At 29.8% G+C, this 24,426-nt stretch overlaps 1 protein-coding gene across 2 annotated transcripts in view; it reads left to right on the forward strand.

Annotated features, from left to right (window-relative positions):
* LOC107454259 (Protocadherin-like wing polarity protein stan) overlaps positions 1 to 24,426 on the forward strand; it is a 399,719-nt gene that overhangs the window by 242,519 nt on the left and 132,774 nt on the right. For both annotated transcript variants that reach the window (XM_043041038.2, XM_043041047.2), the window contains exon 5: positions 8,567 to 8,692. In XM_043041038.2, coding sequence (XP_042896972.1) covers positions 8,567 to 8,692 — 126 coding nt within the window. The remainder of the gene's footprint in view (positions 1 to 8,566; positions 8,693 to 24,426) is intronic.

The raw sequence follows: 24,426 nt of genomic DNA on the forward strand, positions 1-24,426 counted from the left end.
AAGGAATGGGGCTACTACCCCCAGGTCCCAATGTTTTGTAGAGTTTTTCAAGGGATCCCTAAAGTTTACGAAAGTGAAATTAAATTTCTAAAAAAATTAGATGTTTTTAAGTGTATTTTTTCACAATCTTTCTTTAGAATTTTTAAAAAATTTATGTATTTTAAGTTTGAAATTTGATGAAATTTCACAAAAAGAGATGGACTATTAGCCCCCGACCCCAACATTTTGTAGGGTTTTTCAAGGGTTCTCTAAAGTTTACGAAAGTAAAATTATTTTTCATAATTTTCTAAAAATTAGATTTTTTCAAGTGTGTTTTTTCACAATCTTTCTTTAAAATTTTAAACAATTTTATGTATTTTAAGTGTGAAATTTGATAAAAAGAAGAAGAAAAAAAAAACACTTATTTAGCCTTGTTGTTCTCTTCTGCTCCTCGCTCAAACGCACCCTTACCTGACTCCGTTATTTATTCTTTTATATTCTTTTGCTTCAACCTCTTAGTACTTAATTTTTCTCATTTTTTGTAACCGTTTTCAAAACAATTATTAATTTCTGGGGTGTTTGGTTGGCTAAAATGTAACAAATTTTGTGAAAGAGAAAAAAATTCTGTAAATTTCTCTATTTCATAGTTATAACAATGACGTAACATTCAAACAAGAACCACACTTAACATTTCATACAGGCTAACGTTAAAAATTTCCGACAGAATGTTTTTACTGACATGAACACTTAAACGTATTCTAATGTTAAAGTCAATTAATTTTGTACAAAAATTAAAAATTTCATTGAGATGTTTTGAATTTTTAAAAACCTGAACTGAAATCATAAAAAGTTTAATAACTGAATTTCATAAAAAAGTTTGAATATTTCTGGGTACTGGTAAGTTTCGGCTAATTTGGTTTAAGTAGGGTCCTAAGTTACTCATCAGTCGCAGGCCCAACATACTTTAATCCAAACATGATTATTCTTTCCTTACTTTTCTCCGTCAGGCTCAATTTATAATAGTTTGATTTCATTACCTTGTTATAATCTTTTAGAAAAGTTTTCGTCAAGAAAAATTAAAAAACGATACAGTTTGCGTGCCTAATTATCTTGATGAAATGAGTTGACTGAACTTTAAAACGGACAAATAGCTTAATTACTTTATAAATAGAAGTATTCATCTTTTAAAACAATCACCAATTTGAGCTGTTACAACAAGAAAATTAAAAAGTCATACTTTGGGAGCCTTAAAATCGAATCAATACTTTGATTTTTAAGATATTTTTATTACCTCGTTGAAAGTTGTTGTCTGTATTAAAACGAATAAATAGCTTAATTACTTATTTTAAAAGTGTTGAAATTATTTAAAAAATCACCAATTTGGTTAGATTTTTTCACCGAGATAAAAATTAATAATATCGATAAACAATTCTAAAATTTTTTTGACCAAACAAGGCATAGTTGGAGTATTTTTTTAGATACTATAAAAATTTCAGATCATAATTGCTTTTCATTTTCGCAAACTTATAGCTTTTCATCTTATTGACACTTAAGCTATTTTAATTAAAACTATCGAAAATGCAGTCTAGAAATCATTGAATCTTATCAACCATGAGTGACAGTTATAACTCACAAGTGTTATTAAAACAGCTTATTACCCTATAAAAAATTTGGAAAAAAAATTTAATAAGACGAAAAGATTTTCATATGACGAAATAACTTTTAGAGAACAGCTAAAGTACAGTGCAGTAAATTCCAAGACCGAATTTGCATATTAGCTAGATAGGCTGCAGCTTTGATTTCCAAGAGCTGCAGGGTGACCTCAAAAACCAAAATATCTTTTTACCCATTGGTAAAATGGGCGTTGTTTTGGGTTTGATGGCGTGCGCACCTTATTTGGACGTCATCACACTTTTCAACTGTGTTCAAGACTAATAGTAAGCAGTGCGCATGCGTCTTCATTGCATGCGTTGCTATGGCGACCGCTGCTGTTTGAAAAATTTTTTAGAATTCTTTTTTATCACTTTTAATATTGTTATGCATTAAGTTGGTGAGTTTATTTTTGAGATATGGGACCAGAGAGATCCCACAAATACTTCTTGAAAGGCGAATAAAAGATAATTTCATCATTTGAACCATATTTTTGTTTTTATTGTTTTAATTGAGAATCAGAAATTCTAACCTGCAGTCAAAATGGATCGTTTTCAATACTAATCCAGGTGAATATCGCAAATAAAAAGGGTCCCAAAATGTTTGACACTGTCCCAAAGGTTCGAGTTGAAGAAAGAAAAAAAGCGATCCCAAGGCCTAAATTTACCGAGGCTGAACAAAAAATTAGACAACAACCATTTTGCCAAATGAGTAACCTGCGATCACCATTCAGCGATTAATTTAACTTGTACCCAAAGAAAAAAGTTACAAATAAACAAATGAAAAAATAAAGTTTTCTCTAGTAAGTTTTTTTTCTTCAGATAATCAAGGTTTACGTGTTGTGCAAAATTCTACATTATAGCCTCATCACTATCAATATATTTTTTATCTATGTTCAAGTTTCTATGAAAATAATATATTCAACAGCCAAATAATGTCAACTATTTTAATGTATAATGATTGACAGTAGTGTTTAATGATTAACTGTTGCTTAATCTAGCTGAGCTTAAATACTGCATTGTTGTATTCAAACGATGTAGCCTGACATTCAAGCCAATGAAACTTTAAAAAGTTTAAGCTGGTTTCTATTTCTACATTAACACTAAAAAGACTGAAACTTAGTATATGTATATATTGCCCAAAAGCAGTCAAAATGACTGCATTGTGAAAGAATAATGTGTAAAGAAATTTGTTTAATTAATTTTTAATATTTTTTATATAATTTACTGTTGTATATCAAGTTATAAGTAAATATTAACAATTAAAAATTTTTGCTTTACTTGAAAAAAAATAATAATTTATGCGTTATTATTTGTACATTTTTTTGCAAATGAAAAAGCAGTCAAAATGGTTTTCTAAGACAATCTAATGTTAAAGATGTGTTAGTAAACTAAAAATAAAATTCATGATCAAAAATTCAGAAAATGAAGCTAAAATATTTCTTTACGATTAGGAACTACGTTCCCAATTCTTTTGTAATTTAGTAAGACTATTTATTTACAAAATATGCGGTTTTTCGGTTTTTGAAAACATACCTGATAAATAAGTGACTTTTCTTTAATAACTTTATTTTCGAAACCCCAATAAAACTTTGTTAGAACAGCCTTCACGGATTAACGAAAATATGATTTACTTTATCATAAATTCCATTTTCCCTTCTTATTACAAAAGAAACTTACGACCAAGTATTGGATTGCCGAGATTTTTTTCCCCTCTTCCAGTATTGGCTTTCTTAATCAGGCTACCGTAATTCTGTGGATGAAGCTATTACGGTACAGAACAGAGTCTCATGGGGTCCTGCAATTGGCCGTTTGATCTATCATCCCTGACTTTAATACAGAGTCCCACGAGACTGGCTGCCTTTTAAAGATTAACTGTCCTTGTCATATATGGTCATCATTTTCTGTAGAATCTCTTTATGTTGGCCGCAATTTTTCTTTTGATGATCTGTGGTCCATATCCCCCCCCCCTATTATTTGTCGCTCAGGAGAATTCTAATAATGATCAGTGATATTTCAATTCTTTTTTTTTTACATTGTTCTGAAGCTGTTTGGATTGCTGAGGGAAGAATAATTTTATTGGTCGGAAGTAGCATGGAAATTTTTTTTCTAAAACCTTTTTTGCCAGAAATAAAAAAAAATTAGTGACGTTTTCAATGTTTTCAGTTTATTGTATTGCAAAATTATTAAATATGCCAGTGATGCCTCAATAGACATTACATATTTCCTAGCTTTTAAAATTTCGTTAATTTCTAAAATTCTTATTTAATTTCTTATTTAATTCTTATTTAATTTCTTATTTAATTCTTGTTTAATTTCTTATTTAATTTCTTATTTAATTCTTATTTAATTTCTTATTTAATTTCTTATTTAATTTCTTATTTAATTTCTTATTTTTATTTAATTAGTTAATTTCTTATTTTTTTTAAATCATTCTTTCCCAAATTTTAATTAAATTAAATCAACTAGTTAATTTTTATTAAAATTTATGAAGAAGCGAGCATAAAATATTTTATTCCTTTCTTATGGATCAATGTAACGGCTAACTTTTTAATTCAATACTAATGTAGACTGATAATTTCACAGTCGCTCTTAATCGGAAAAAAATATCTATTTATAACTCTTTATTCTTTATTTCTTATCACAAATATGTTTCAATTTCATGGTTATACTAATTCTCACAGTCTTCTTGGCGATTCGCAATCACCAGAAGTATTTTCAAACCTAATATTAATTGGGGGGGGGGCTTTATTTTTGGCAATGTTATTTTGGCGATAAATCACCAATCTTAGATTTCTTCCATTCTCCTAACTGTCAGTTGAGAACAATTCAATCACTTTTTGTCTTTTTTTTTATCATCCTGTTTTTCACCACAATCTTCAATTAGTCGATTGTATCATATAACTTCCAACTACACCTGATTCCGTCATCACAATGCCTAGAGTTAGACATTGAATAGATTTGTTTTTTTTATCCTAAAAGTTTAACTTTTATTTTTAACCCAAAGATCAATTTCTATCTTTAGTAAAACTGATTAACATTTTTTTCTTTTTATCTGCTTTGCGGATTATCAGAAGTTTTGAAATGTTTTATTTTCATTTATTTTTGTTTATTGATTTATTTTTTATTTGTTTCATTTATTTTTTATTTATTTCATTTATTTATTTGTTTATTTATTTATTTGAATGTTGATTAAATTTTATCAAATAATCAATTTGAAATTATATCTAGTTAATTTAAAGGACGAACACTTAAAATAATCACCGTATTAAGTTAGCAATCTTTCTAAAAATTCTTTCCGCTTAAGGTTATTGACATTTTCAACGTCTTGTATTTTAAAATATAAAAATAAGTTGCAATGCTTGATATTAAAGAACCTTCGTTTTCTATCCTTGTAACTTAACTTCTGTTTGCAAACCAAAAAAAAAAAATAAATAAATAAACTTCTCACTATCTATAGTATACTACCTATAGTACATAAGCATTTTCGCTTTTCCTCTGTTTCGCCGGACTTTATAAAGTTTTATACCATTAATTGGTTTATTATTTTATAATGTATTTTTTTATTTTTAACTCATAAACCAAATTTAATCTGAGCTGTTTCAGATTTCTCGAAAAAAATGGTTAAATAACAATTTATTGAAGGGTTATTTTACCATATTTAATCAAAACTGTTTATTCACCTAATACGGTTAAATAACCAGAATTTTATCTTACCTACTAGAACCACCTAATGAAGCCACTTAGTTCTTTGTAACTGCAAACATATCATAGCCTAGCGGGCCTATCTGTAAATCGAGTCCTAGTGTTGACACCACAATATTTCTCCATTTCCTTCAACACGTGACGAATTTCCAGTGTCCGGCACTCTCCAATGCCCATTACCTTAGGAAAAGCCGAGCTCCTATGTCCATTTAAATAATTAAATTTTTTAATACATTTTTGAAAAATGCTAGTTGTAAATCGCTAAAAAAACCGTATAGTTTTGTATTCATGGTTTTATAACCATACTTTTTGTAAATGATTTCAAAACCATAAAGGAAAAAAATGTTCTTTACCGTAAACTTTACGGTTAATCGGATTTTACCATAATTTTAGAATGAAAATTTCAACAGTATACTTAAAGTAGAAATACAATCAAAATAATCATTATTTTATGCTAGCAATCATTCTAAGTTCCTTTCCGCTAAATATAAATAGTTATTGATGTATTCAAAGTTGAATTGAAGAATATAAAAATAAGTATGCTTAATGCTTGGCATTCAATACCCTTCTTTTTCTGTCCTAACAATTTAACTTTATATTTGCAAGCCAAAGATCAACTTTTCACAATGCATGTTAAAGCTCATGAATATTTCCAGTTTTCATCGGTTTTGCCGGAAGATATCCGTCGAGTTTACATATCTGATTTATTTATTCCCCTCTTCCGGGATAAATAATACACCCGCGATTTTTCACTTCATTCTAAAACGATTGTTTACCGATAAATGCTCACAACAAAAACAAGCGTAAGTGATGAACTGAAAGGAAAAGAGGAAAAAAAATTTCTGTTTTCTCCTGACATTATGTTCGATCACTGCCATCTACGATTAAGTTTTCATCGATTAAACAATCGCTCAACCCCTCTGTCAATCGATTTGCGAGAGCACTTCACGCAAATTCGATAGCACAACTTTCTTTTTAGCTGATTATTTGCGAAGGGGAGAATATGCGAAAATAAAAAATAAAAATTGCGAAAAAAGAAAAACATTAAATAAAGTTTCGGCTTTGTTGACCCTTAAAATTGCCGCCCCCGTTTATTTGCTTTATGGTTGCCTATATGAATGATTAGAGGCAAGGGTGGACTGCGGAAAAGATTGGCAAAAAAATAAAAAGTCAAGTGTTCTGTATCGATAAATTGCTTTGTGCGTTCGAATAGATAATCTGTATTGGAAGGGAAAACGTTCTGAAGTGTTCTTTTTGCGTCTCCTCAATTGTAGTGTCTTCCTCTGCAAACACTTGTAAGCTTTCATTTAGTCGTTGAAAATCAAATAGAGAATAATTTGTTTTATTAAATATGTTCTGCCTCGATTGTATTACGTGTTTACAAAATGAATTATCGTTCTCTAAAAAAACTTTCATTCTCTTCTATGACAATCATCTGAGGCTGAATTCCTTTTCAGACACTGTCATCATCCGTGATTTTCAATTACGTAATATTTATTTCATTATAGAAATGCTTATTTATTTAACTCAAAAAATATCTCTCTGAGAATTAATACAATTTAAGGGGAATTACTAAAAATCCAATCTAAATGTAATTTTCGTCATGGGGGATTTGAGTAGAATTTTTTTCGTTTTTTTTTTATTTCGTTTGCTGTAATCAAATTTTTTAATGTATGTATTGAAACCAAAATCATAAAAACGTATCATTTTTTGTCGTTTTTAATGCTACTTGCCAATCCCGCAAACCTGTTTGTGAAACCAAGGCAGAAGGTGCATTTTCTTGTTTTTCAGTGGCGCCATCTATGGCCAAGAATAAGACTTCAACCACACACCCGTCACAACCCGTTTCTAAGACGGCCCCAATCATACATCTGATCGTAATTTTGACCTGAACCAGAGAACTATCAATCTCCAATTCAGTACCTAGAGGTATAATTTGTATGGAAACATGGAGGACTTTGTGACCAGACAGATTTAACATGCACTAGTTACCATTTACTACGCAGGGAGTCATCGGCCTACGGGGATCGAACTTGGACATGGAGTCATCGCCCTACCAACCATTCTATCCCGGCATACCCTTTTTTTTTTTTTTTAAATAGAAAGCTCCTTCGATTTTATTATGTAATCTTGTTTATATGAGGTGGATTGCGTGTTTTTCATGTCAAGGGATATTATAATTTAATTCCTATATTACCGAAATATTATTTGCTTAATACTTTTTATTTATTTATTTTTTATAATTTTCATTAAAAGCACTGTAATAATTTCCATTATTACAATTTCTCACTTTAGGGACTTAACCATAAGAAGTGGTTAAGGTATCACTAATTACATCGTTATTAATTATAAAAATAACGTATGATTTAAATAATATGGAAATTTGTTTCTGTTATCAGGGTGTTCTTTGGTAAAAGCTGATTGAAAAGAAAAGAGAATAGTGGTCTGTAATTACCAGAAAAAAATGTTGTTGATCAGGCACAAAAGTTTTACTGTATCTTATAAACTTCGTAAAAAAAGTGATCCAAATATTTTAAATTTTTAAATTTGTGAAAAAAAATTGGAAAAGTTTTCAAATTTAAAAGAATTTTTTAAACTTTTAATTTAATTGTTTATCTTTTTAATGTGCTTTGAACGCAAAATGCAGTTACGTTACAAATAATTCAGGGTAATCATATGTAATCGTGGTTACACTTCATCGCAATTAACCATTGCAATTCTGATAGAGATTAAAATAATGATTAATAATCATGTGAAACGACAGGGAATTAAAAAGTCATTTAACTAAAATATATAACGTCTCTTCCTTTTCTCATTCTGACTAGAAAAGATCCAGTAAAATCACCTTCTACCTTAGAAAATTACTCATAATCATTATGCATCATTGTAATCATTATGCATCATGTACATTATGCATCATTCTACGTTATACTTATGTACAGTTCAGACAGTAATAAATCTGTTCACAATCGTAATCGACGTTACGATTAGCTACGATTACCCGTAATAACGACTAACAGTTAATAGAAATTTTGATTACATTTAGTCGATTACTTGTAAGCAATTCAATTTTGATTCATTTTGATAACGTAGTTTGTGCACTGCAGATATACTGTTGTAATAATGTAATACTTCACCAATGTAATACTTTCCCAAATAAATAATTAAATTTCTTTCGTGAAAACTGTTTTGCAATTGTTTTACATCTGTTTATATCTTTTTTTTCTCCACAGGAATGAAACACAAGTATGAATGTGACACAGAAGTAAATTTGTGCTTTTCAAGTCCATGCGGACCAAATGGTACATGCATCAGAAAAGAAGGTGGCTACACCTGCATCTGCCGTGACGGATTTGCGGGTGAGTACGATTTTATTCGCTTTTATCTTTGATACGACCCTTTTTACGACCATATCTTTGATGTTGTATTTTTGTCAACTTATGTTATATTATTGAAAATGATTGCGAAAAAGGTTTTTGAAAATAGGAACGGTACCTGTTTTTTAAAGAAATTATTCTCAATTTCGTTTCTCAGAATCCAAAATACCGTCGCCAATAGCCCATTGTGCAGCTCTAGGGCGACGTAAACGAACAACAACAACAACAGAATCCTAAACATTTATATATTTTCTATCACATAATCTTTAATCTATTAATGTCTAGCGTTCTTTTTCGGGGTCTTTTAATGTTTGGGCTTATTAAATAACTTCGCGAAATGAAGTAAAATAGCAAATAAAAAATAATAAATTAAAAGTAATAGCTTAAAAAATAATAAATTAAAATGCATAATTATTCTTGAGTTTAGGAATTAAAAAAAAATTCATAAATTCAATTAGAAACTTCATTTTCTCTCTTTTTTCAGTGCAAAGTTCGCATAAGTTTAATTTTATAACAGTGCAGAAAAGAGTAACATCCATATAGAAAAAAAAATGGCAACAGAAAAATGTAAGAAATGGAGCGCTTCGCTAACCTTACCTTATATAAGCTACAAAATAAAATTATTGTGCAATATGTTGCATATGTAGCTTTTTACAATGTTGTTAAAGATTCTTATTTAAAAAAGTTATAAAATGCTGGTATATATAAAATAAAAATATTTGAATAAAAAATATTTTGGCTAAGATTTGTGTATCAAAATCCCACTTGACACAATAACATTCTATATTATATATACTTAAATGTGTCGTGCATATTTGAATGTCATGCATATTTGAATGTCACTCTAATTTGAACAGGATGTATTGGTGGTGTATTTAATGACGATCAAATCATAAATATCCCACCCTCAATACAACTGCAAATTGTCTGTAATATTATTTTAGGAAATCATGATTGATATATTACGTAAATAAATGGAACGTGAAATTCTCAATACCAGTAATACGAAAATTATTATAGAGGTATTGCTTAAACTTATGAAGTATAGAAATCATTAACGGAATATTATGGAAATCATCATGAATATGTCGTTTTTATTTTTTAAATTTTGAAAATCATTGTTGAAATAGGAACCGATTATCCGGAATGATCGGGACCATCGCTATTCCGGATAACTGATTTTTCCGGTTTTCTGAATCGCTACAAAAAGCCGTTTTTTTTATTGTTAAACCCAACTAAAAAAAATATTTTTTTTGGAAATAATCTTAAAAAGAAGAAAAAACGATGAAGTAATACACTAATGATTATTTCCAAAATGATGGTAAGGTAAACATCTTTCAAAAAAGAAAGAAAAATCCTAAAATCTTATGAGGAAAAAAAAATTTTTTTTTAAATGGCGGGAAAATTTATCGAATTTCGTTCCGGTTTTTTGGTTTTCCGGTTTTCTGATTTCCGGATAACAGGTCCTGTACTGTAATACCAAAATCATTAAAATAACGTTGTTTAAATTTACAGAATGGAGAAATAATTTTAAAAATAATATGAGAATTACTATAAATATATTGATAATCATCATAGAAATAATCTGGTTATTATTTTTAATTTATTGTTTAAATCTATGGAATAAGGAGATCATTTTAAGAATAATATAGAAATTAATAATAGGTATATTGTTTCGATATTTTAGGAAAATAATTATGTTTAAATGCATTCTGGAAATCCTTATAAATATTTTTAAATTTATAGAATATAAAAATCGCCATAGATATATTGTTTGAAATTCTATAACGGATACCTAAAAAAACATGAATATTTGAATGCTAATCTAATTTGCATTAAATTTTCATGGCGTTACATTTAATGATGACACTTAAATTGGAAATATACGACCCTTAAATAAAACCGTAGATTAGATTTAATTTAATTGTTTAAGAAATATCAAATCGTTTAAGCAAAGGGAAGAATACATTAAAAAAATCAAAAAAACATGACCAATTTAAGACTGTCGCTTTTGAGAATTGTTTCCGAAATTTATTTAAAAATGTCTTGAAAAGTCTTAACTCATTTACTTCCTGCTGTAAATAAAGGAAAAGATTTATTTGATTTTAAAATAAATATTTAAATTTTTCTAAAACTCATATCTAAAAGATGCGTTTATATCTTTGTATTAAGCAAAAAAATTATGACGTTTTTGAAAAGTAGAAAGAGGAAGAGAAAAAAAAGTCTCTCGAAATGCAATTATGCAAATTTTTGTCCTGAAGGCGATTATTAAATTTTTATCTAATCTATATTCTTTTTCCTTTTTTTTACGAGAAAGGGAGAGTTCCAAATTCTTTATAAAAGCAGTTAAGGGTTTTCTTCTTGTCTTTAAAATATTTATATTTATCTTAAATAAATAAACAGTTTTGATATTTTCCTGCGAAAATGAACTGCTTTTTTTGTAAACCGATTACTGCTGAATGATCACTGTATAACTGCAGAGCTGCAGTTATTTCAGAAATGTTTATCATAATATCTTTAAGCATTTTCGTCATAGTTTTTAATTATCTAAAATTTTAACATTAAACGTTTTCTAATTTAAATAGTAATTCTTTTTATCAAAGCGTGTCTTAGATGTAGTGCTATTTAAGATGCATTTTTATAGCTAGAAATGTTGATTACAAAGCCTGTTTCAATTAAAAACAAAAAAATTTTTTATAGTGCCTAAGTATTTATTTAATTCTAATTTAATTTATTTGCTATCACTTTTACTGCAAAATCTTTTAAGCGTCTTAAGTCATAACGAAAGTGACTCTTGAAATGAAATTTTTTTGATGCTTTAGAAATAAAACAAGTTTTAACTTATCCAAATATGAATATTTTTATATCCAAATATGAATATATTAGATTTTCAAACCTAAGTTTTTACAGAAACAAAATATTTTGCTGATTCGGCAAAAGGTTGTTCATTACTGCTTAGTGCACAATTACGCGTTCCTATCTCTACTGTTATTACGACCTATTCTATTATTCTATAGTATTATTCTAGATATAGCGAATGAAAAAATGAGTTAGAGAGTGAATGAATGAAGGAAGGAAGGGATGGCTCAAGAGGGATATTAGCCTCGCCTTCTGATGACTCAACTCCGGTTTGATTTAAGGTGATGATTGGTCGTTCCATCTATTGCATCTTGCTCTCTCCTACCACAGTGCTGAGGTAAAATACTTTGTGAAAAAGGAAGAGTTAGCCAGAAATCCCTTGATGGGTTTAGTTATTCTTTCCACCTACCTAACCGGGAGAGGTTTTAGTGGTTTTACTTTCCACGTAGCGCAAATATTCACCACGTAGGCAGCATAGCTCCAGTGATTGATTCAGGAATTCCCTTATCTTCCAAGTTGGGTTCAAAATTACAGATTTATGAAATTAAAAAGTACTATCTACGTGTACTTCTCAATCAACGTGGTCGCAAATATTCACCACGTAGGCAGCGTAGCTCCAGTGATTGATCCAGGAATTCTCTTGTCTTCCAAGTTGGGTTCAAAATTACAGATTTATGAAATTAAAAAGTACTATCTACGTGTACTTTTCAATCAACGTGGTCGCAAATATTCACTACGTAGGCAGCATAGCTCCAGTGATTGATCCAGGAATTCCCTTGTCTTCCAAGTTGGGTTCAAAATTACAGATTTATGAAATTGAAAAGTACTATCTACGTGTACTTCTCAATCAACGTGGTCGTAAATATTCACCACTTAGGCAGCGTAGCTCCAGTGATTGATCCAGGAATTCCCTTGTCTTCCAAGTTGGGTTCAAAATTACAGATTTATGAAATTGAAAAGTACTATCTACGTGTACTTTTCAATCAACGTGGTCGCAAATATTCACCGCGTAGGCAGCGTAGCTCCAGTGATTGATCCAGGAATTCCCTTGTCTTCCAAGTTGGGTTCAAAATTACAGATTTATGAAATTGAAAAGTACTATCCACGTGTACTTTTCAATCAACGTGATCGAAAATATTCACCAAGTAGGCAGCGTAGCTCCAGTGATTGATCCAGGAATTCCCTCGTCTTCCAAGTTGGGTTCAAAATTACAGATTTATGAAATTGAAAAGTACTATCTACGTGTACTTTTCAATCAACGTGGTCGCAAATATTCACCACGTAGGCAGTGTAGCTCCAATGATTGATCCAGGAATACTCTTGTCTTCCAAGTTGGGTTCAAAATTACAGATTTATGAAATTGAAAAGTACTATCTACGTGTACTTTTCAATCAACGTGGTCGCAAATATTCACCACGTAGGCAGCGTAGCTCCAGTGATTGATCCAGGAATTCCCTCGTCTTCCAAGTTGGGTTCAAGATTACAGATTTGTGAAATTTAAAAGTATAGCTGCAAATCCAATGTGTATCACCAGTTCTACGCTAGCGATGCACGTTAAATCTGTCGAGTCTCAAAGTCCTCCATGTTCCCATAGCAAATCAATACCTCTGGGGGTACTGAATTGGAGATTGATCGTTCTCTGATTCAGGTCAAAAATTACGATCTGTGGATAAATGAATGGATGTTATGAATGGATCCACCCTATAAACGGGCGTGACGTATGGGTGTGGCAGAAGTCGAATTCTTGACCAATGATGGCGCCACTGGGAAACACGAACAATGGCACCCCCCCCTGCCTTAATGGCATAAGTCAACAACAACGCTAGTGATAAAATAAATTTTTAAAAAAAATCATGTGAATTATTGGAGCAAGGAGAGAAAGGAAGTGCTGAATGAGTGTAATGAATCAATGAATTAGTAGATTAGTGAATCAGTGAATTAATGAAGGTACGAATCAGGAAAATGGAGAATTCATTTGTACATGAATATTTAAAAAAGTTTAAGTTTATGAGTTGTTGTATAGCTGTGGACCAGGAGTTTTGAATATTTTTTCTTTACTTTTTTTGAGTCTTGATATTATTTAAAAAATAGGCTTGAAATTCATTATCATCCATATCTTAAGTGAAGTGTAATACTGTAAAATGTTTATTTTCTGAGGCTTCTTTTTAATGAAATTAAAAAAAAGCAGCAAAAATTTGAAGCCTGCAATCGTGTCTTTTGAGCGTGAAAATCTGCAAAACCAGAAACCGTGTCCAAAGTAAAAGCAGAGCTATCTAAAAATCGCTGATTTCAGCACACCATCCTTTGGAATATCATCACTCTTTTCAATTTTTTTTTGTTCTAAATCCGAAAGATCGATTTTCAAGGGAGGCACTGGATGTGTATCTCTATCAGTTATGATAAAGCTGTATCAAGAGATCAATGTGTCAGCGAAAAAAATATTCTTTTTTTCTTCTATTCACTGGAAAAAGAACTTTTTATGTATAAAACACACACAGTTGAAAAGATATGGAAGTACAAGTGGGGTAAAAATCTAAAGAACATTTTTTTTTCTGGGTAAGATTTTTTTTTTTTGGAAGATGATGCTTGCGTTTTATATTATAATTTTTTTTTTTATCTTTTCGCAGCGTCCAAGAAAACTGTTGAATCTGTCGACTGTAAAATATTAGATTTTTTTCGATGCTTTGACTTGTTTAACTAATTCTTAAAAATTGCTGCAACTTTGTTTTATAAATTTCGACTCTCTTATGATGAATTTGCGGCTTAAAGTGTGTGACGATTTCAAATGTTTTTTTCTTCGTCATATCAAAAATATCTTCTGTTTTTCAAACGTTTTTTCTTAAATATTTTTCCTTGATCAAACTTAGTTATTATATGTTATCGGGTGAGGTAATTTTGTTATGAAATAAAGTTTTTTATCACTGTTATATTTTAACTAAAGTATTTCAAAAATTTCATTTTTTGTGTGGTTATAATTACGTTATTTTAGAACAAATTTTGTTCCTTCTTTGGAAATTGTTTTAGCGAAATAATATTTTTTAAGATATTTCTATGAGCTTTTTAAAAATGTTTTAATGTACAGCAATCGTACTGTTAAATATGGACCTAAAATGATCTGATATTAAGGTTCAATGTTTGACCTATTTTTCTGAGAGTATAGAAAGAAAATGTTAAGTTTTTTGGGAGTGTTGATTGCACAATATTATGGTTTGACTTGAACGAAAATTTGATTCAGTTTAACACTTAATCAAGTGGCAACACATTTTCAAGATGGTATGGTTTTAAGTACCGATATTAAGGTTGAACATTAAACCAATTTTTCTGAGAGGGTATATATGATTATTTCGAATTTATTGTAGTAGTAGATACTTGAGATGAGCTCGTGCTCGCTTTTGGATGTCCGAGCCAGCAGAAATTTAATCCGAGTCCTAGATACATCGGATTACTCAGAGATATACGTCGGATAAAGGTCAAATTATACGGCCTTGTCACTTCATCTTTGATGCATAAACGAGGTAACTTGCAACCTTTTATATCGCTAATCTGTGAACCAAAAAGCGACACGACAAACTGAAGATGGCTAAAACGAAAATTAAAAGCGAAAATAATTAGCGCAACAATTATCGCTGCCTCTCAACCAGAAGTAGCAGTTCTCTATTAATTTGTATACCTCATACATTTTTAATCTTTCATACTCAACTAAACCAAGCCCTTACTTAAAAGTAGTAAAAAAATGAAAATTTTATCATGAACTTGAGCCCGTCTCAAGATGATTAAAACAAAAATTAAAAGCAAAAATAATTAGCGCAATGACAATTATCGCTTGCCTCTCAACCAGAAGTAGCAGTTCTCTATTAATTTGTATACCTCATAACTTTTTAATCTTTCATACTCAATAACTAAACCAAGCCCTTACTTAAAAGTAGTAAAAAAATGAAAATTTTATCGAGCCCGTCTCAAGATGACTAAAACAAAAACTCAAAACGGAAATAATTAGCGCAATTAGAATTATAGTTTGCCTAACAACCAGAAGTGGCAGTTTTCTATAAATTTGCGTACCGTATAAATTTTGAATCTTTTGTACTCCAATAACTAAACCAAGCGTTTGCTTAAAAGTAGTAAAAAAAAATGAAAATTTTATCGTGAACTTGAGCCCGTCTCAAGATGACTAAAACAAAAATTAGAAACGAAAATAATTAGCGCAATGACAATTATCGTTTGCCTCTCTCAACCAGAAATAGCAGTTCTCTATAAATTTGTATACCTTATAAATTTTGAATCTTTTGTACTCCAATAACTAAACCAAGCGTTTGCTTAAAAGTAATAAAAAAAATGAAAATTTTGTCATGAACTTGAGCCCGTCTCAAAATGACTAAAACAAAAATTAAAAACGAAAATAATTAGCGCAATTATAATTATCGTTTGCCTAACAACCAGAAGTAGCAGTTCTCTATAAATTTGTATACCTTATAAATTTTGAATTTTATACTCAATAACTAAACCAAGCGTAGTACTAAACCAAGCGTAGTACTTAAAAGTAGTAAAAAAATTAAAATTTTGACATGAACTTGAGCCCGCCCGAGCCGGCAGTCTTTTTTCAGTAAACGAATGAGCCCCTGGGCTCATCTCAAATTTAGTAGATATCATGATACTGTAAGTAAGAGCTGGTTTTTTTAGTGTGTATTTAAGGAAATTCCGACTTATGTAAGAGTGTATATTGTACTATATCGTAGTTAAGAACCGATATTTTTGAGAGTGTAGTAAGAAATATTTCAATTCAATGAGAGTGTAGATTACACGATACAGTAATTCTGAACTGATTTTTATGAGAGTAAAGATTGCACAACAGTTTGTTTCAAACAACTCAACTTAACACTTAATCAAGATTGCGACAAATTGATAATATCTTACCGTTTTATGTACTGTAATTGAATATTCAACAGATTTTTTGAAAATGTAGTACAGAAAATTTCAAATATTACGGAAATGTAGATTACACGATACTTTTGTTAAGAACCGATTTTTCTGAGAGTGTAATCAAGAAAATTGTGACTTTCATGTGAATGCAGATTACATGATTTTATAATTAAGAACGATTTTCAGAGAATGTCATTAAAAAAAATTCCTACATTTATGACCGTTTATATATTATACAATACTATTGCTTAAAACTGATTTTTCTGAGATCTTATGGTTAAGAAAATTCTGGATTTTATGTGTAAATTACACGATGCTAATGTTAATCAATTTTTCTGCGAGTGAAATTTGAAAAATAAAAAAAAATTCATCAGAGCTTTCTCTCTGAAAGATTAAGTAATTAAAATTTTTATAAAAGCTGTTTATATGTACCAAAATAAGCTGTCAATTAAACTTTATTTTCTTCCTTTAAAAATCGGATAAAATTTAAATGACAATTCCTGAAATCGTTTGTCTTACTGGGTGAAAACAAAATTACATATTTAATTGTTTCGAAAAGGAAAGAAATATTTCTTTTTACGAATTACATTTAAGCCTCAGACAAAACAGAAAGCAAACACACGTTTTTTTTTCCAAGCGTAATTAATTTGTCTTATCCCCTAATAATCATTCTGATTAAAGAGTAATTAAAGAAAACCGTATTTCGAACGATTAGTGATTTCTGCTTCGATTCTTTAGTAATTACGTGTTACCCTAACATTCCAAAAGGGAAGGGGAGAAAAATCGTATAATTGATTTAGAAGAAAACTATTCGCTTCGGGGGTAATTGAAGAAACTTTTTGCCTTTTGCGTTTTTTTTTATTTCTAAGATATAATAGCTAATTATTGATTTTATTGACGCCTTTTGTGTTGTTATATGTAATTTTAATGCAATTTGGTTACTTTTTTCTTGTTATTAGCTTGTAAAAAAGTAAAAGTATTTGTTTTTGTAGTTTGGTTTATTCCCTATTATCACTTTTATAAAATAGCTCTAGGTAATGAAATTACTAATTTGCATTGCTTAATTAATGTATTATATGCTGATTACTTTCGTTTCTCAAATATCTAGCTAATTGAAAAATTATTATTTGAGTGATAGGAATAGCGGTTGTTTCGATTTTATGAAATAAAGTAAAGTGTATGTTTAAAGTAAATTAATTGGTCGTTAAAAATAGTGTAATTTCAAAAATAAATTATTGATCCAAATATTTTTGTTAAATTAACCCTTTGGGTATTGAGATAACAAACTTTTGTTGTCAGTTGGACGTTGACCTAAAAATACAGTTTTCCTTAAATGTAATTCTTAGGTGAATTACATTACTTATAATTTCTTAGGTACAATTTACATATAACTTTTTTTGTGAGTATCATTTCATTATTATTGAATATCAAGGTGTTATGTGAATATCATTTTTATTGATAATTTGAATTCTTCGCTATGTAAGGAAATAAGAATATCTTACTTAAATATTGCCTTATGAGAAAGAAAGATGTTGGAATGCGTTAATCCCTTTCTTTAATCACTACTTAAAATTAGTGAAGGTACGACTTTTAGAATCCCTTAAATAAGTTCGTGTCTTACAAAAATATATCAACTCTTGATACAGATTTGAATTGTTGCATTTATGATGTTTTGTACCACGAAATATCATAATTATCCACGAAATATCATAATATCGAAATATCATTAAAAAAAAACACAAATTTGTCTTGGGAAGCACTGCACTAAGGCTTTAGTAATTTATTGTATTTTATTGATGAACTACCAAACTAAGTCTTATGACCGAAAGATAAAACAGATTGCGTATAAATGTGTTAGTCCCTAATCATTTTAATCGCATAAATAGAAATGTTTGACAAATTCAAATATCTGTCAACTCTCGCTCTTTGAATTTGGATTTTTAAGCGACACTTTCCCAACAAAAGTAAAAGAATTGAGATTTCAGTCTTGGGAAGCACTTTTCAAAGGTTTCGTAATTTATTGGACTGATTAACTATTAAATGAAGTTTTATTTTCGAAAAATAATTTATTGCTGAAAAAGGATGTTTTTTTTCTAATCTTTTGAATCTCATAAACATATTCGCGTTTTGCAGAATTCAAATAGTCAACTCTCACTCTTTTGAATTTGTATTTTTAAGCGACATTTTCTCAGTAAAAGAATACAGATTTCCGTCTTGGGGAGCACTTTTCAAAGGTTGCGTAATTTATTGCGTTGATTAACTACCAGACTAAGTTTTATTTTCGAAAAATAATTTGTTGTTTAAAAAAGTCTTCTAATTTTATTTTTTTTTAATCTCATAAATAAGTTCTTGTTTTACAAAAATCTGTCAACTGCAGTTAAAAAAAACTTTCATCGTTTTCTTTTTGAGTCTTTCTCAAGTATCAACTCTTGAAACATTTCTTAATTGAAAAAAAAAGGAGTTAATCTTATTCGACTTTGAATTTTTGTTACTAGAACCTTCTTTAATGAATTAATCCTCTCCTTTTTTATCCTTTTTTCACTTTAATAATTAATTGCTCCAAGTGTCAGTTACAGGCACCTAAAACTACATTTTTTAAAAATCTAGTTCATTAAGGTTATTAATTTGGAGCTCTATGCAGATTAGGATGCAATTATGCTCGCTTATAATTAACTGGCGTAATAAATTATTTTGTGTTCACTTTTGGCGAGATAGGGAATTTTTGACCAGTAAGAAACATATTTTTTTGCTTGTTTGAAATTAGCATAATAATGACTTATTTACTTTTTGATGTTTATAAGTGTCAGTGTTTTTAACATGGATCTTAATTACATTATTTCAAGTCGTGATTAATGTTTTCATATAAATTTTATAGTTCCTAAGATAAAGTAATTTTCTGCACACTCTAAACTTCAGGGAAGAGCCTTTTTCATAGTTATTTTTTACTATTTAAGTAACGTGAGAGTGTGAAATAATATTTTTAGATTCGTTTGTCTATTTTAAATAATTGATAAATCCCTTTTGTAATTAGTTTCATCTGTGAAACATATTGCCATATTAAAGTTTTATTCTTGGATTACATCTCCATTTTTATAATTTTAATAGAGAAATATGTCTCAATTTTGTAGATTTCTGGATGAGTTTTTTACTGACTATTTACTGACTAGTTTCATTTGCGATATAACGATATTTTTCTATATTTTATAGTCTCATCGGTGGAATATATTTTCCTTTTATAGTTTGATTGATGGGACATATCAACATTCTATAGTTTTATTTATGGAATATATCTCCATTTTATAGTTTCATTGGGGAAATATATTTCCTTCATTTTATAATCATATGAGTGAACAGCTTTTATAATGTTCTCTTTGTTGATTTCTTACAGAAATGCGTCTTCATTTTATTGTTTTATTTGCAATATTTCGATACATTTTACAGTTTCATGACTATATATCTCCAATTTATAGTTTTCTTGTTAGAATACTTATCGATTTTATAGTTTAATTAGTGTAATCTGTATGCGTTTTAGAGTTTTATTAGAAAAGCGTTTCTTTATTTTACAGTTCAATTTTAAAATTATCTCCATTTTGCATATTTATAAGAAAAATTTATTTTCATTTAATTAGCTATTCAGTAATTACATAAACACATTTTTATTAGATATAAGGGAATTTATTGTTTATATCATGGTTTAACATTCTACTACTTTCATTTTTAATTCTAATCATGCTAATTATTGTATTTTATTTTTGAATAAAGGTTTTAACAATTTTTACGACTAATGCTTACTTAAAATAGTCTTGTACAAGTTTTTATACTCTAAGCAAGCTTAAACGTTACCATTTTACAAATTTTTTATTAGGTTAAGGAGGATTTGTTATGTATTTTTGTGGTATTTTAAAATTTCTCTACTTTCATTTTTGATTTTTATCCTAACACTCAAACAAACAAAAAAATTGTATTTCGTGATTAAATTAAATTTTTATCAATATTTATAATCATTTTCAACGCATGTTTTTGATTCATTATTATTAATTTTTTTAAATAGTTGAACAAAATTATAATTTTTCATTTTCTTGTGCCACGCTCGTTTCTTAAAAAGAAATTAGACGTCGGCCAATTATCTTTCTCTTTCTTCCGTGAAAAACGTTTAAAACTACTTTTCAAAAGATTCTATTTTTAAAACAAGCTCTTTTAAATAGAATTTCTTCTTAGAATGATTATATCCATTTCGTTCTCATTACAATAACACTGGAGAGACGAAACAATACGCGGGACTCATTAAATGAAATTCGAAAAAAAAAAAAAAAAAAACATTCTAAGAAAATTACAAGGAATCAAAATGAACTCCCAACAAAAGGAACGGAAAATAAACATTGGGGATCTCTAAATTAAAACTTTTATTTATTCTTTAAAATTTATTTATTTTCATTTTGTATTGAAGGGCACTTATTTTATTCGATCTTGTGGTATAACAATGGAAGACTATTTTTGTCGGATGTAAATTAAAATTTTGCGTGTTTTATTTCGATGAAAATGTCAATTTCATTGTTCATCTTGTAAAAAAATCTGTTTAAATTGCTTTAAAAATATCAAAAGAGAGGTAGAACCTTTTTTTCTTTCGTTTGATTGTTGCTGTACATAAATCTCATTATAGAATACCACGTAACTACTTTGTCCATATAAGACAAAGGCCTGTTCTTTCTAGAATTTCTTTATACCTCTGCTCGAAATTAACTGTTTTTATTAATTGAAAATCTAATTTATTTTTATTTATTTAAAAATAATTTATTTTTATTGATTCATATATAAGAGTAGAAAAAAATTATTAAAATAAAAAAATTTTTTTAAAAATTTACAAAATATATATTAAAAAGCCGGCAAACAAACAAAAAAAAAAAAAATGAAAATATGAAATCTCTTCATCATCTCACACGATTTTATCCGTAAAAAGAAGTGCTTTCTAATATTGTATCAATGTAGCCGAAGCAAATTATATGAGTTCTATATACTTGCAGCTTATGCGCAGTAAATAAAACAATAAAACTCTTATTAATTTTCTTCATTTTTCTCTTTTTTTTTTCTTTTTATCCTTATCAGTCATAAGATAACTCTCGTTATTTTATGACTACCCATGTATTTAAATAAACATAAAGCTGGCAAATGAGACTGTGGTTTCAAAATTATTTGCCAAAACACTGTAATTGGCAATTTTCTTAATAAAACTTTCTATTTTACTCAACTCTACTTTCTCAACTTTCGTCCTCAGATTCTCAATGAAGTGTTAAGCCTTCAAATAAACATTTGGCATTTTTATTCTAACATGAGGAAATCTGAACTAGATTTTTATCCCTATTCCCAGAGGTGCAATGAAGGATCCGTGATCCCGAACTTCCGAATCCACCCTAATCACTACCCATAGACTTAGTTATTCCCCAGTGACTACTGATGAAGGGAAAATAAAATTCTTATTCCCCACTTTTACGTGGGAAGTTCCCTTTACGATTTCAACAGTTTCTTCTGATACGTGAGTCTCGTTTTCTTAGTTTTGCTGTGTTGCAGTTCCTAAAATTGGTGTTTTTCTTTTCTTTTTTAGTTTTTAATTCTTTGGGGACCTTCGTTTCGTTGCAGTTTGTAATTTGAGAGTAAATAACGATTTTCTATATCGAAATTCTTGAGTTTCGTAATCAGACGATTTTTCACTTTCGGTAATGCTTTTTTTTTTAAGCCATCAGTTATTGAATCATTATTGGATTTCACTGCCGATTTTAGTGTATTTAGTATTTCATCTCGTGAATAAAAAAGTTTTTGTGACTTGGTTCTTATTAGTCCGTCTTTGGATCATTAGGAAAGTGTATTTTAAACTAGTGAATAGATGTCAATGAAGATGTGGCGAAGGCGAGGACAGAACCCCAAACTTTCTTCTCTGTAACGTCGGGTGTTTCTCAATTAAAGTTAGTCACCTAGCTAGGTTATTTTATTATACAGGGTTGCTACAGTTATACTCACTCAATTATGTAGGGTAATTAAAGTGAAAGAATATGATGTCGCAAGAACAATACTATGCTTTGACATTAGACAGTACAGCTCTTGCTGAATTGTGAAGCTTTAGTTATGGAATACAGCTTAATGATTTTAATGGAATGTAGTCTACATAGCGTGAGAGATTGAAAATACTAGAGTTTCCAGTGAGTCATATGGAAATGAGATGTGGGATTCTGCCATCTGTACTAGTCTTTACGTATTAGTATCTCTCTTTTGGTCTCCACGTGAATCACTATTCCACCGTTAATAACCTTCCTAAGGCCTTTCACTTCAATTTGGAGTTTTGAGGGATTGATGTATGCTTCAATTGATTTCTCAGTTTCCCCTGACGTGCAGTCAGTCTTGGGCCTCACAATGAGGACGTGCTTTGACTTGACTTTGGGAACTCTGGCTCGCAATGTACTTTTAGCTATTTCAGCATACGTTTTGAGCAATTTCTTCGTCTTTTTGCTGATCATTTCATTCAGTGCTCTTTCTGCTTCTGCTTGAAGCCCCTTAGTGTGAGACAGTCTCGTTTTGCCTAGTGACTGTTTCTTGGTACTTGAGAGCTATTCTAGTAAGCTCAGTAACATTTGCTGCACTCATCTTTTCCCCTACATTTTGCCCTGTGAATCTTAAAAATTGCTCAGTTAGTACCGATGCTTCTTTTGTCCATTCCTTTTATGACACTCCAAATGAGTCGTTAAAGTTCTCTAGAACAGAGTCTGATTCCTCCTCGCTACTAATGGGGAGCTCAAAAACAGTTGGCTCAAAATTAAATCGGAAGGAATTTCAATCGTTCAAATAAGCTCTTTAAGGCAACGGCAAATCGTCGTCTTCGGTCTAAAGCTCCCTCTGTCTGCGTTGTCCACCTGATGGACTGGTGTTCACCCTTTTACCACCTTGAGGTGCAGAATAAGAATGTGACTGCTTTTTATAATGGAAATTGAGAGACCCTTAAGGAAATCGACTCCGGGAATAGACTCTAGGCCCTTGCTCCATCGAGAATATTCGTTCTCGAAATACTTTAATAGCTAGTTCAAATTCTAAGGAGCATGAGGGAGTGTAGCGAAGATATAAAGAAAACCCCGTAAGCAATGTGTTATGTTTCTAAGATAAAGATCACCCAGCCTCGAAAAATTAGTTTGCTTTATGAAGCGTCTCTGCAGACGCGATGTGAGGATTCGAGACATATTTCTGCAGCGAACAGATGTGACATGCCTTGTCGACGCTTAGCGGGCGCCCTAAAATTGTAGTCTTTCAGTGAGTATAAGGAACAGAGAATAACTCATAAATAAGGCAATTTTGATGCTTTTGGATTCTTTTTTTCAAAACTTCTAACTAGAATTTTGTATTCTTAGACTCAGACTTTCACTTGGTACGTAAAGAATAGGCGTTATTATAGAGAAATGTGCAGCTAAACAGGCAGTCTGAATCAGGCTTAGGAAAATTATGGCATGCGATATTTTTGCGATTGGAAAGCGGCAAATATATGTGGGCAAGCGAGGTATCGATGGTGAGTTTGCCGGCCACTTGTTCTGGATAGTCTCTGGTGGAAGAAGCGGTGTGCGTTGTATTGCTGTTGAAGTTTAGTTATGCAATCTTGATAATGTGGTATTTCACTACGATTGGTTGAAGAGAATAAACCTACTTTTGCTTTGTGCCGCTTACAAAATAAAATTTTTGTGTGCTGTCCCCTCACCGACTCGTCAAATTCGATGATTTTTTAGTATGTAAGAAAATATGGTTTAAAATTAAAAGAGTTTTCTCAATATTCTGAAGTAAGAAAAATACATAACTAAAAAAATACCTATTACTAATCAAATGAAATTATTACACTTAACTTTTATTTGACATTAGCTTATAGAACAACACTTAATATATATATATTATTTTATGACTACCCATGTATT

Source organism: Parasteatoda tepidariorum, chromosome 8, assembly GCF_043381705.1.
Source record: "Parasteatoda tepidariorum isolate YZ-2023 chromosome 8, CAS_Ptep_4.0, whole genome shotgun sequence".
Lineage (NCBI taxonomy): Eukaryota > Metazoa > Arthropoda > Arachnida > Araneae > Theridiidae > Parasteatoda > Parasteatoda tepidariorum.